We start from the raw sequence: 14,716 nt of genomic DNA, 5'->3' as shown, positions 1-14,716 counted from the left end.
CCCCCACAGGACAGTTGCTGAGGCAAGTGTCTCTACTAGAGAACTACAGTGGGGTAGTTGTGTAGCCATAGCCATAGCAACTGGTAGGGACATTGCAGCTGATGTGCTCCCTCACTCCCAACATAGAAGACACCAAGGGGTTTCACTTGTACTGGGATCAGCTGCGGGAGCTGCCGCACTTCACGATTCTCCCTCACTGGGGGAGAGAACAGGGCTTCTGTTGGAGTAGAGCTGACACATGCCATTGTTGCAGGGAGCTCTTGCGTGTCGTTTAAAAAGGTAACCAGCTGCGCCCTCCCCTCCCAAGCTAAAATCCAGTTCTGCTTGCAGGGATGAGGTTAGTACCAGAGCGGCTCCATGCACCATGGAAACCAAGACTTAATGGCATTTTGGCATTCACCCTTCCAGCACTGAAACTGGCAACTTGCCCACTCTGTGGGGTGAGGGGAATGAGCTGATTTTTAAAAGGGTCTTTTTCTCTTTTGAGCATAAACGAGATACGGAATGAAGGCCAGCTGCATTTGGGACTGATGAATTTTCACCGGCATTTTTAAAATCTAGAACTTTGCTGTCCACGCCTCCTCTGTGGGCCGCTGCAGTGGCCGTACGTGTTGGGTTTGCCCACTGTCTCCACTGTGTGTCAGTGTTGCTTCACGAAAAGATTGCTGCTGGCCTATTTGTCTGGCTGCAGTAAACCAGGTCTTTTAAAGCTGCTTTGGGGATGTGGCCACTCTAGATGGTCTTGTTCAACTGTGGAGCACCACTTTCTGGGGCTTTCCAGAGAGACTGAAGAGCTCACTCCAGTTAATGTCCTCGTCCTCCTTTCAGTCCCTGTCCCAAGATGCTTACAGTCTCCAGATGTAATCACCCCTTCTGCCTGGCGCTGTGCCGAGCTCCAGCCCTTCCCACCGAAGTAATTTGGCATAGAGGGTGCTCAGCGTTATGCAGGCCTTAGGGCTTATTTGAAGGTTCACTGACAGTTCAGTTGCTGGCTATAGGAAACTGGCACTTAATAAAGAAAGAGCCAAAATCTTGAAGTGGTTAGAAAAGAGCCTGAGGAAGATCCATGCGGCGAGCTGACGTTCTTATTGGAGCTGTGAGATGGCAGCCCTGTGGGTGTCCAGACTAGCCTCTTATTTCATTCAAAGGGACAGGGCAGGGCTAGACTGAAAGCAAAGTGCTGCAGCTAGTTGTAGCGCAGTAGAAATGTGTAAGTTGCGCATAAAACCCTGCACACTTCCCCACTCCCATTGCACCGCAAACGGTTTTAAATCTGAGGCTCTGGTCCTTCATGGAAAGCCCCTTTTCTTAATACAACACCCCCCCCCCCCTCTCTCCTAGAGTGAGTGCAAAGGGAGAAACCCTAGTAACAGTCAGGTTAGAAAATTCGTCCAGTGCTGTTGGAAAGGTCAGCTTTCCCTGCTGATGCACATGCGCCCACTTCTATACTCCAGCATGGCCCCGGGGCTTGATAAATGCAGAGTGCGCAGTGTTTTGATAGAGGTAATTTTCCTCAGATGGGTTTCAGCACCCCATGAATCAAAACCTGTCAGCGAGGAGCCAAAGATGGAGTGAAGTTTATTGTAAGCGTGTTTGCATCTGACACTGTTGTGCTAGGGGGTCAAGTGAGCAAGATCATTAGAACAGTGTTGATTTAGTGGGACTGTTCTACTCTTTCCCTGCAGGGCCACAATTGGGGGGGGAGGGGTTACCGAAAAAATAAATAACCCACAGCTCTGTGCAGTTTCCCAAGAGACACTCCCTTGCTTCCTTTTAAAGACACAGTGCTGCTCTTTCTTCTGAGGTTGTATGTGGGCCATTCCCTAGCTGGTCAACCATAGCAATCTAAGAGCGTGTTGTAAATAGTTAAATGAGCCGATTTGAATTGGATTTTTTCCTACCAGCATCAGTGCATGCATACAGATTATACATCTCCAAATGGGGTGTTTTTGCAGGCCTCATGATCCCCAAATAAGCATAATTCTGCCCCACCGCTGGTGGCTCCATGGATGCTACGCTTCACAACTGTCTTTCTAGGGATGTAGGAGGTGAGGTGCCTACATTTAACTTCCTGGATTGAGACACAGGAAAACTGGGTTCCGTTCCCTGCTCTACCACAGACTTCTTGTGTGTCTTGAAAAGGTCACTTAATCGGTCTACTTCTCTCTTCCCCAGCTGTAACGTTTCTTTTCTCCAACTCTTTATGTGCCTTGTCTAAAGTTCTTTGAGGGCGGGGAGGGAATGTGGGTTTGATCTCAGCTAGGGATGTGAAGGACTAGTCGACTATCTGATAAGCAAATGCTTGTTGGCTAGTCGACAAGATAGTCAAATAGATGCTCCCCCCCCCCCTTGCTGCCTCTGTCAGAGGCAGCAAGCGGGGGAGAAGAAGGGATACCTCAAAGCGGCAGCATCCCTTGAAGCTTGGGTTCAAACCCCAGGCTCCAAGCAGCACTGCAGCTTTGAAATGCCGCGGCGCTGTGTGGAGCCCGGGATCAGCTGGAGATTCCTCAAGCTCCACTTGGTGCTTTTGCCTTTGAAGTGTAGCAAGAGCCGTAGGGCTGTTACTACACTTCAAAGGCGGAGGCACCCTATCGACTAATTGACTTAACATCCTTAATCTCAGCATCTCTCTAGATGCAATGGTAATATGCAAATGGGCCCCAAATCCCAGAGTGCTAAAAAGTTGTGCCTGGCAAGGCATTGTGCTGGGGCTCAGGCAAGAAACTAATAAGTAATCGTGTCAGGAATAGAGCCCAGCCCCTGCTACTCTGCTCCCTTTAAGTGGCTGTTTATCTGGGGCTCAGGAGGCTTTCTGGAAGGCACGTTAGAGACTAAATCATGGCGCATCTGTGGGTGCTCAAGAGCTAAATTGGATCCTGGAACAAAAGAGAAAAGTAGCCGTTGTATTTAGCAGCAATCTCTAGAGATGTTAAAAGTCGGTTAAATAGGTAACTGTGTAATCGCTGAAAACGTCATTGGTTACATGCTGCAGGCTCGGCAGGATGAAGCTTAAATAAGCAGAACTTGCAGCAAAGCCTCCCTGAGAGCAGGGCAGCCAGCCCCCACCAGCCCCGTTCCTGGGGAGCAGGCTTCCCTGCCGCAAAGAAGCCTCCATACTGGGAGCTAGGTCAGCAGGGGCTTCAGGCTCCGCTTCTGGGTAGGAGGCTTTCCTGCCTGCCTGCCTGCCTGGTTCCCAGGGAGGATGTGCTGAGTGTAACAAAAGCTTCAGAGAGGTAGCTGAGTTAGTCTGTAACTGGAAAACCAACAGTCTAGCAGTATGTTAAAGACTAACCAAACATGTACCCGGTCTCATGCTCTTTCGTAGGCACAACCTATTTCTTCAGATGAAGTGTAACAGACACTATTGACTGATAAGCATCTGCTTATCTAATCATTTACACTCAGTCATCCCTAGTAATTACTCCGGTGAAGAGTCCTAAGAGCACAGGAAGAAATGAATGGGCCACTTGGGCCAGGACTGCGATGGAGTCAAAACTCACAAGAAATCGCTGAGTTTTCAATTAACACTTTTCTGTCATCTCTGTTGCCACAGCACATGGCGATACCATAATTAATAATGCTGAGCTGGTTGCTATAGTGTCACTTATGTACGGTATTGATATATTGAAGTTTGTCCAGCTGCTTGCTAATGGTGTGTCAAGTGTCACTTTTGTCATGAAAATTGGCCACAGCACTGGTGCTGTCAGTGGATCTGTTTTGCAAGCTTGCATTTAAATGGATCTTTTTCTGACTGTCCATTGGTTTCTTCTGCGTGGCTGGCTACAGTCAGTTTGTCAAAATGGAGCAGTAGGGATGCAAAGGTATTTTATTACTAATATATTATTTCTGCTATCTGTAGGCAGTGGGCCCTCCTGGGATCTTGTTCTTAGGTTTTGCCTTTTTAGTAAGAATGATCTATCCCATTCATACCCATTTCCCTGGGATACTTGATGGATGTGGGAAGTTGTGTGTCCAGTGAGGAGTTCCAGGCACCCACTATGTTGGTGATGGTTTCAATTGGTTTCATCTCTTACTTGAGCCATCCCAAGGATGGCTCTGCATGCTGCAAATGAATGCCTTTTAGTGCCTCTATCAGACCACACTCTCCCAAATCATGAAATGTAACAAATGGTATGGGGGGAGGAAGAGGCGAGGACATGAAATATATTTCGTGACCAGGGACAGAGGAGAAATTATGGGAGTGTAGCAAGGTAATTGGACAGCCTTGGTTGACGAAACTGGCTAAATGAGGACTGAAATAGCCAAAGCTAGAAATAAACCCATTGAAAATGGATGCATTGAGGCTTTTAAAGGGTAATGATGGCCTTGGTTATTACTGGCAGTCAAGATAGCCGTGTAGGTAATGGCAGTGGAGATAAAAGCCATCTCTCAAAATGTAGGGACGTGGCGATTTTGAGAAATGTCAGTAAAATTGTGTCCATTCAGACCGCAAATAGCTGAAATGGACTTTGTGATGGTAGCTGGAATGCTAAGGTGGTCATATCAAAATGGAAATGCTTTTGAGAGCAGTGGTGGCTAGTGCACTGAATAGAAAAGGACGAGAGGAGCTGGGGAGAAAGAGACCTATGGCTAGTAGTGAAATAGTTGTGTGGCCTATCAGATTGTCTCCACTGCCACTTGACAGCCATTCGTTGATCGGCTCTCGTATCCTGCCAGTGATAGCTAAATGTATCATGTCTATAGCAAGAGATGCCACTGGGTGTGCCTGCTTGACCCTCTGCTCTCACTGAAGGAGCAGGGGAGTGAAGAGGGAAAATAACCTAATCAGAAGCATTCTCCCCCTCCCCCCCCCCCCATGGAAACAGTTGGGAGCACAAAATGAATGTCAGCAAACGAATGGGACCTCCTTTCTGATGCATAGTCCAGAGCATTAGATAGCAAGCTAGATTTTACCTGTGTGGTTTATTGAACCATTGCTAACAAATCCAAGGGCACCACAGCAAAAAATTCAAAGGAAAGCTGCCTTCATATTTAATGGTGTAGAAAAATACCACTTGACAGGTTTGTGAGACCTGCCTCATGTGATCCTGGAGGAGTAGCAGCTGTCGAATTTTACAGTGAATTATAGGCCTGGTCTTTTTCATCTGAGGCTGCCATTGACTTATGGGGAGATCTTACTAACGATCTGCAGGAAAGAGCACTAAGCTTGTAAGTAAGTGGTGAGGGTGTAGAAACCCTTAACAGAAACAATCATGATCGAGTTAAAATATTCCCAGTTTTAAGAGGTGTATATTTTTTGTGAAGGCTTCAAACATTAGGCACCTTTCACAAAACCCCCAGTGACCCCATGTACATAGTTTACTTAATATAATTAACACAATAGGACCACAGAGCCTCCTCGTCTGTTGTCAGTGTGAAAGGTTAGGGTGCTTGGTGGAATGGATTATTTATCACATCAGTTTGTAGGCATTGAAATGTGCAAAACCAACATCTATGCTGTCTCTCTTGCCTGCTCTCCTGTGCAGATGTACACAGGATCGATACTGAAATGTCCTCTTGAGGCTGAACCAAAGGTCTTTGGTGCCTGTGCTAACACTTTGTGTCTAGATTGAGCCTTGGAGGGATTTTTAGGATTGTTTTATTGCACTGAAATGCTGCCTTGCAAAAAAAAAATCTCTGCCTTGACTTATAAAGGACACGCTGACAGATAGCAGCATCCTTGGTGTCAGTGGGCACTGCTCTGAATAGGGGATTAGAAAAGGCAAGAAATTGAGTGTTGGAAAGAATCTACTATATATTGTAGAGAGTTTCTCTCTGTTCATCTGTCTGAATCTGTTTGTTCAAGAATTCTTCCTAAACAATAAGAACTAAGACCCCCCCCCAAATTTGGTAGGCAGCTTCCTCCTATCATAACGTAAAGCAAATTCAGGATTTGGTTGTGCCAGGACAATGGGATGTGCCTGGAATGGGACTGTTTCTCTTCAAATGGAAAGGGAGGGCTGTGAAAGCAGGGACAGTTGTACTCCAGGATGACTACAAGGGGGCAGCAAGCAAGAGCCCCACTGGCTGGGCAGCATAGTGTCCACTGCCCCGGACCACCCCTGGGGAACAACACTGCTAGCTGCCTTCACTCCCTGCCCTGACCCCTGTGTCCCCCAGCCTTGAAGGACCCAAACAATGCTGGGTAAATTTTCTAGTAATAAAATAAATCCACATGGCCATAAAAATCGTCCGTGGAAGCAACATTAGTCCATTAGGTAATTTCCTGGTGTTACTGAAAAGTCTCTCCTAATTCCCTTCTGAAGTTACCAGTTCTTTTGGTAAAAGTTTGGAGACCATCATTATGTTCTAGGAAATCTTCAACGGCAAATGGGGAACTTTGTACAGCTAATCTCTAAAGCTCGGGGTCTGTCACTTGGGCAGGCATGAGAAACTATTTATACAACATAAGCACCTGGGGAGTACAATGGCCTCTTGGTTTATAATGAATGTTTCACATAGTCCTGTAGCTGTTGTTCATCTGCTCCTATAGAGAGAGCTGTCATGTTGCAAACGTGATGCTATGGTTTCACCACAGGATCAAGTATAAGATTAAAAAGACGGCCTTTGTTCATTTGGAAAAGAGATGATTGGAGGGGAGGGGGGAGATAGGATGGTCTATAAAATCATGAATCATATGGAAAAAGGGAATAAGGAAGTGTTACTTATCCCTTCACATAACACATGAACTACTGCTTCACACTGTGCATGGTCAGCCTGTGGAACTTGTTGCTAGGGGATGTTGTGAACACCAAAAGTATACTTAGGTTTAAAAACAACAGGAGAAGATCAAGGAGGCTGGGTTCATCAATGGCTGTTGGCCAAGGCATAATCAAGGAATAATTTAGGAACCCCCTGGCATGAGGTTGCATCAAGGTGCTGGGGGATGCAACCCCATGCCAGGGGTTCCTAAATCTCCAACTGCTGGGAGCTAGATGGGATGACAGGATAGATGAGTGGATTCCCTTTGTAGCCTCTGGCACGGGCTGCTGTCAGAAGACAGGGTACAGATGGCTGGATGGACCACTGGTCTGACCCTGTCTGCATTGTTCTGAGAGTACATCCTCTGTATCATTAATTTCTAAACGAGGAAAACCATGCAGCAGTCAGGTGGGTGTTTATAGTGATGCTCCTGACCGTCCCCCGTCAAAGGCAATTGGGTTCTTCCCTTTTGCTCCTAGTTTCACCTGAGCTGTTGGAAAGTGTTTATGTCGTTCGGTGTTTTTGCAGTCATTGTGCAGAAGTCACTAGCTGCGCTTTCTGCTTCTAGTGCAGCTTCTCTTCATGTTGCAAACTCTGTGGGGCAGCTTTTAAAACCATTTCCATTGGAGCACTTCGTCATGGAAACGTTTTGATTTTAATGTTAGCTGTTTTAAATCCTCAACGTTGAGCCTCCACTTGGGTTGGTAATAGGGATCCAGAGACTTTCATTGCTAGATTCCTAACTAAAATCCAGCCCCGGCCTGCTGTTCAGTGCAAGCTCATAGGTTAGTTAGCCATTTAGCCATTATTCCCACAAACTCCATGAACTTCACCACTGTACTCCAGAAAAATTGGTTTCACTTCTCCATGGAGGGAGAGCAGGTTTTGCTTGGAGACCTATTTATCATCATAATTGCTCCTCAGGAGATTCTTTTGTAGCATCTGTTCAGTAAATCCCTGTGGACAGTGCGCCTAACTTTGCTAGCATGATGCCTGCTCACGTGTATGTTCAGCTCTGCACTAATTCACAAGGACCCCCAAATCATCTTGCAACTAACTCTCTTTTCCAGCAGCTGGACTTTAGCTAAAAGCAGGAAGATTTGGGTGCAAGGCAGGGACCCGTATCAGCTGTTAAAATGAATCTTCTGGGCCTGTCTCACAAACTAACTCGTCTCTCCCTTCTTTCCGCACAGAGCGAGGATGATGAGAAGCTGAAGAAGAGGAAGGAACGGTTTGGCATTGTCACTAGCTCAGCTGGGGCTGCAGCCACAGAGGACACAGAGGTAAAATGCCAGCCCTGCAAGCAGAGGGATATGTGATGGGAAGTTTGGGAGCGGGAGGGCAGCCGAGAGCACTTTCCATGCTGAATTGTTTGGGGGGTTGGCAATCCCAGAAGATGGCACTGTAACTCTTTGAGCATGTGAGATCTTGCTACTCAAGTGGATCTCACTACTGGTCCATATGGTTCAGTCCCTTCAGATATACCCCAGGGATGGCAATGAACAGATACAATCTCCTCTTTACATGACTGATCACCTATCTCTGGACACATATCCCACCTGGGGAGCTTGCCAGACTGGGTTGGATTGGCTACAAGATCTGGCCAGCTCAGCCTGATGTGGCTGAGCTTTTAGTCTTGCAAACTAAACTGCAGAAAATTAGGAACAATAGTTCTCCTCCAGTTTCCTCCACGCTGCTCCCTTCATGCCTTGAGTGACCTAGAATACCACCTCCCCTTCACACCTTTCCTTTCCACTGCCTTTATCCAGGAAGCCCTTGGATTTTAAACTTGCCTCATGCCTTTCTTCATAAAATCCGTGTAATTTCACAACATTAAAAAGAAAGGAATCCGTAAAGATTGAAAAATTGACCACATTCCTCACTTTTCTCTCCATCTTTTATTTTAACACTTCTGTCCTGCTGTTAATGCCTTTGGTCTGATTTTTTTTAATTTGCAAACTCTGCAAGGCAGTGACTTGCCATTTTACTTCTGGGGACTAGGCCTTGCTGTGTGGTACCTGGTACCAGAGATGGTCCCTTGATCTGATGTGTTGTGGCAGTTCCTGTGATGAGTACCGTGCACACCTGTGGTGCTGCGTAAATAATACTCTGGCGCATAAATCAGTGAGAGCTGAGGCCCCATCACTAGCCACAGAGGGCTGCGGAGATGTGGATTTTAATTTTAACAATCAAATGGCAAAGGTTGCGGGAGGGTGAGCTGTGGAGGTCTCAGAAGCTACTTAACCAGATGGCTTCTGGATTCAACGCACAAGAAGTGGTGTTTTGTTTGGCTCTGAAGAGTGAGCTCAGCAATTCAGGTGGGGTTTGGGGGCTTTTTTGTTTTGTTCTGTTTTTAGCTTTTTGATAAACGCTCCCCTCGAATGAAATGGTGCATGGCATTCCCAGCCTCCGGCAAGCGGCACTGGAGAAGGAGCCCCTGTTCAGTTCAGCAGAGGGGGTGGCTGGGGTTGAGGGATTCCATGTTTTTCCGTTAGGTCACTTATAGATTCTGCTTGGAACAAAAAGGTCTTTTTACTAGTATTGTGTGCACTCAAATGCACCTTTCCCCTGGAGATTCTTGGTTCGGGCTTCTGTTGCCCCCGGCTATTTATCCTGCTAAAAATTAAGATTTATACGCCCCTCGTGTCTCAAGTTAAAGGCATATCTGAGACGCGCAATAGAATATTTAATGCAGTTTAGTGTGTCCCTCTCACCTTTTCCATGAATAGAAGAGTGTTAACCCTTTGCCCTTTTAATTTTCCCACCTCCCCATTGCCTGGAAGGCTTTCCAGGCCTCTCAAGTAGGCATTGTTCCCTTTTGTAGCACGTTGCCAGCGAGATGAAGTGACTTTAGCAGCACTGTATCTTGGGCACTGTATGCTTTGCAACTTGCTCTCAGACTCCGTTTGTTCAAATGCTGGACAAAAATCTTGTAGCTCCTTGCCAAACATCAATACCGAATAACCTCCTGAACTAACCTTGTGCTCCCATGTTCAGAGCGGGGCCGGGTCAGCCATGCACTAGTGCCACTAGCTACCATCGTGTGGTGTTTTTAAGTCTTCCTCCAAATGGATGTGGCGGGGAGGGGAGGGGAGGGCTAATTGTGACTGTTTGTTTCTTTTTGGTTTTGATTTTTCTTTCAATCCCTTTTGCAGGCAAAGAAGAGGAAAAGAGCAGAGCGCTTTGGGATTGTCTGATGTCTGTTCATTTTAGGATTTTCCTGTTGGGGGGAGGAGCATGCTCATGTGTGCGCTCTCTCGCTGTCTCCCTCTCACCCACACACACAGTAGCACTAGTAAGGAGTGTAGACTCTCTTCCCCACACAGGACTCAATAGAGAATCCCTGACAGCTGTACTTTTGTGCTGCTTATTTTTTCAGTTGTTACGTTAAAAAATACACAGCGCAAAGAGCAAAAATGTTCTTAGTGTAACTGCCGTGATTAGGAACCCCAGTTCCCGGTTCTCCATTCCCCTCCCACTTGTATAGGTATTTACAGCAGTGCAGAGTAGGTGGGTAATCTCACCACATCAAAATTGGGTGTTACACCCTCTGTGCACTGGCATAAATGCCCACACAAGGGCATGAGTTGGGCCCTCGGTCTATAACCCAGCTAGTGGGAAGGAGGACTGGAGTGGCCAAGCATCTACCAGATGTAGGATGAGGAAGGGGAGATGCCATTGAGGGGTAAAGATGGAGAAGGGTTTGCTTCCCTTGCTGTGCCCTGGGGAGTTTCACTCTTGGGTTGAGGGGAAGGTTATGCCACTTAAAACAGGAACTACCTGGAGCCTCCCTTCTATTTAAACCTTGCTGTCTTGTTATAGTCTCCTATTCATTGGGCAAAGGAATCACCCTCTCCCTTCTTCGCCCTGAGGAAATTACTCTTAAAGTTTGGCTGTATCAGGGTATATGCACTAACAGCCTAACTAACACATGCTTCAGCTCGAGCGCACCATGCAGCTCTACTTAGGTTGTGCTGTGGATCCTTGGCTTACACTCGGGTTTCCCCTCCCAACCTGCAATATCAGGTTTGCTCCCTAGCTGGCCAGACAAGGGTCTCTAGCATATTAACTGACCCTGCCAAAAACCATAGTAAGTCTTGTCTCAGATGGGCTTTAAACGTCACTAACCACCCCATAAGGGTCTTCCTCTGCTCCATGAGGTGATCTAGTGGAGACTGGGGTGGAGCAGGAGCTGGTGTTTGATAGTAGATCAAAGCCAAAGCCCCAGAATAAAGAGGGAAATACCAGAATATTTACAAATTAAACCCACTCAGATGGCTCCACTTCACCTGCCTCTAGGGGCTGTTCTGGAGCTTGTGGCATTTCGTATCAATGTTCGTGAGATTTCTCCTGCCTTTTAGAAAGAGTCCTTTGCTCGGTTTTTATTCTCAGGTTGGATTTTGTGTTGTCCTCATCTAACAAGCAGAGTAGCTCAGTCAGATTTAACTCCTTTCATGCACCCTCAAACCAGCCTTCCTTCCTCACCTCTCGCCCCCTCGTCCCGGGAATGCTTGGCTTGAAAAGACGTTGCAGTGAATTGACTCTGCATCTGAGCTGCAAGGGATTTCCCCCATTTCCACATTAACTCCTCCGTCTTCCCTGCGATGTTGCTTTCTCAGGCTTAATGTGATGCTTGACACAGGAGTGAAACATGGTGTGGCTGCACCTTTTGACTGGTTAGCCTATCGGATGGCCCTGTCTGTTCTAAGGGATCTGTAGGAATCAGTTCTCCATGTTAACTTGTGTAGATGGAGCAAGAGTGTTCGCTAATACCGAGAGCTCTGGTCCTATGCTTTGCTCTAGGGCTCTGAGGCAAGTCGGTACATAGCTAGCAGCGATTCAGTAGAAAGGGAAATATGTATGGGCCTTTCCTCATCACTCAATAGGTTGTTTTACACACACATTCTTTGTGTGTCTAACATCTTATGAATCTTCACCCTTAAATTTATATCAGGGTCCCCAGAAAAATAACACCTGGACAGATTGCCCGGTATATTGATCTTTGCTTTTAAATGTCCTTTTTGGTTGGTATGCCCCAATGCTTCAGAGATTTGCATCCAGGGATTGTTGCTTCTACCATATCCTCTATTGGAGAGATGCCTGCACTGGTCACACTCGGGTCCTTCAGATACCAAGAACAACAGCTGCATGTGTACAGTAGGCTGAGCAAAGGCGTCATCCTGACTCTTGGAAAGCAATATGTTTTTCGAAATGCAGAGGTCTTGAAATTGCTTGTGCTCTGCACCACTGATGCACGCAGGCTGTATGCCCCCAGTGAGCGTAAGCAATATCTGAGATGGATTTGCTTGCCCAGCAGGTGTAGGATCCAAGCTGCATTGTGTGTGTCTTGGGGTGTCAGTGATAGAATGAGCTGAAGCCCCCCCAAATCTCCTTCCAGATTTAATAATAAAATCTTATTCTAATTTTTTTATGTCGGATTTTGTAATATGTATTTTCTATTCTGCTCATGACTTTTCGCTGGTTATTTGCTTGAAATGTTTAAGTGTGCCAGGACAAACACTGCATTTCACTCTTGGTTTCATAATAAAACTGCTTCTTCAAGGCAATTCCTGTAGCCGCCGAGTTGGTGTGTGGTGTGACAGTGCTTTTCCTGTGGCATGAGGGTTGGGCAGTGCTAGTGTGGGGCCAGAATCTCTCTGGCTCTGCATTTACACACAGGCACATCAATCCCGTGGCCAAACCAAAATGCTATTTACATCCATTCCGCCCTGCTTGACTGTATCCGCGCCTTCGACTGAACACGGAGGTCCTGAGTGCTTGTAGTTATGGAAGATCACATGATGCTTTCTCCAAGATTTAGAGCTGCTAAGCCCTGGCACCCTGGACAAACCCAACTCTTAGCCCCATCTGCCTCCCTAAATCTTCCTTAGAGTTCCACTCAGATATGGAATTCCTCGTCACTGCCCGTTGTCCCCATTCAGCTTTGCAAGCTCTCCGGAGTAGGGACTCTGCTTTTAATTGTCCTGTAAAGCATCCTGTGCATGCAGGGTACTGTGTGTAAAGTGCCCAGATCACCTTTGTTGTTTGGTGCTGAGAAGTCTGATGCTCTCAGTTCTAGCGATTTGCTTGCAAAGTGCAAATGTCCTTGCTGTCCTTGGCTGCTTTATTTTTGGTCACTTTTTCTGTTTTTCCATATACTACCCGGGTAGCATAAATGATCAGCTGTTTGACTGTCGGGCAGGTGCAGGGAGTTTGAGTACTGCCAGTTTCCTCCCCCGCTTGTTAGCCTGGAGCAAAAATACGGTAAAAGGACGCAGTCCACTTCAGGTTTTACAGCAGAGTTGGATGTAGAACCCAGGAGTACCAATTTATGCGCTTCTGATTATGCTTCCCTTCCTGAGGCAGGAACAGAGCCCAGGAGTCCTGACTTCAGTCTCTTCTAACTAGTCAATGGTTTCTCTTCCCTGGGCTGGGAACAGAAACCAGATAGCCTGTCTTGGTGTCCTATTTGACTCCTAGAATCTATTGCTTCTAGGAACCGCACAGCCAGCTTGTTCAGTCTCCCGTGCGCGTACGTTCTCATTGGGACAGTGCCGCTCTGCTGTTCTAAATCTCTCCCCATACTTTAGAGGCATCCTCTGCCCCTTCCTCTCCCCAAGCATCCTCAGCCTGATGGTTACCCTGCGCTCGAATAAAGCTGGGGTGTCTCTTGCTTCTTCGTTTCACCTCCCGCCCCTTGTGCAGGATGCATTTCCTTTGGCCCATGGTAGCACTGGGTCTGCTCCCTCTCTTCCTCTTTATTCGTCACTCTCTCCCTTTGCCTGCATATAGGCACTTTCTGTATTCCCTGCCTTGGTCCAGCAGCTGCCTCCAGCAGCCGCTTCCACCAGTGCTATAGGGTACGTCGCTGCCTGTAGAAATCTCCCCTCCCCTTTCTCCCCCCTGCTTTGCTTTTTTCCGCTTGGTGGGAGTTTATGTTATAGAGGACACTGCATCTTTTAAACGCTGGGCTTTCCCCTCTGTGGTGTGGAAGGGGGGGGGGAATCATTCTAATCACACTGTGTTTAAAACACCACCTAATTTATTTTTCCTCTCCAAGCTGGGAGCTGCTCGTGACTAATTTGGGCTGAATAGGTGGAGAAAAAAAGCAGCAGGCACACAATGAGCGGGGGAAAGTGTGGGAAAGCGAGCGAAAGAAAAGGAGGGCCAGGGCTTGCAGCGTGAGAGCCGGTAACGCTGCGCAGCCCCCAAATTCAGCATGAAGTCACTTTTCACAGCCGACGCTTGGGCTGAAAATGCAAGCGGGACTATAGGTCAACCTGGCAGGAGGAGCGGGGGGGGGGATTGGAGCTTGTGCAATGTAAGGGAAAGAGGGTGAGGGAAGAGATAGGCATTGCGTGTGTGCGCACGCGTGCGTGCCTGCCCCTTCACAAAGAAACACAAACACACGTTCTTCCCGCTTGCGCTGTCCCCTTCACCCCAGTGGCCTCCTGCCCCGGCCTCGTCTGTGGCTGGCTTGGAAACTTTTCTGGATTTCACCACAAATCAGGAGACGAGCAGGGCAAGGGGCTCCTACAGCAATACACTTTTAGATTTCTTCTCCCCGTCCTCTCTCCCCCCCCCCCTCCCAATTCTAAATGGCTTCTAGCCCCACACTGCCAGGAGCCACCTTGAAACAGATGGCAGTTAAAACCCCTTGCATGAAGTTCTACCATGTTGAAATTGACTTGGTTACAGGTCATTCTTCACCCCCTCCGCCCAACCTCTCAGTTTTTACAAGAGCTGGTTTAACAGCCCCTTTAAATCCCCAGCTACGGGGCAGAGTCCCGCCTTCAGCCAAACCCACGGGATGACGCCCCCTCCCGCGGCGCACAGAGGCTGCTGCGCTCCTCCTCCAGGGCCGACACCAGCACACTGCCGGGTTTAGGGCGCGGGGCCCGATTCGGGGGAATCGGGTGAATTGGCCTAAAGCCGGCCCTGCCTGTTGCTTCTCTTCTGCTGAGACAGGAGCGCCCAGAGGGGAGGGTCAGATGTCACATGTTCCCCAGTGACT

The 14,716-nt window shown here is 47.7% G+C and overlaps 1 protein-coding gene across 2 annotated transcripts in view; it reads left to right on the top strand.

Moving 5' to 3' along the window:
- SARNP (SAP domain containing ribonucleoprotein) overlaps nt 1-12,285 on the top strand; it is a 51,444-nt gene extending 39,159 nt beyond the window's left edge. For both annotated transcript variants that reach the window (XM_075901947.2, XM_075901945.2), the window contains 2 exons: nt 7,896-7,985; nt 9,858-12,285. In XM_075901947.2, coding sequence (XP_075758062.1) covers nt 7,896-7,985; nt 9,858-9,899 — 132 coding nt within the window. In that variant the 3' untranslated portion in view covers nt 9,900-12,285. The remainder of the gene's footprint in view (nt 1-7,895; nt 7,986-9,857) is intronic.
- The last annotated feature ends 2,431 nt before the right edge of the window (nt 12,286-14,716 follow it).

Source organism: Pelodiscus sinensis, chromosome 31 (genome assembly GCF_052426305.1).
Source record: "Pelodiscus sinensis isolate ZL-2025 chromosome 31, ASM5242630v1, whole genome shotgun sequence".
Lineage (NCBI taxonomy): Eukaryota > Metazoa > Chordata > Testudines > Trionychidae > Pelodiscus > Pelodiscus sinensis.
This window is presented reverse-complemented; position numbering and strand designations above follow the sequence as displayed.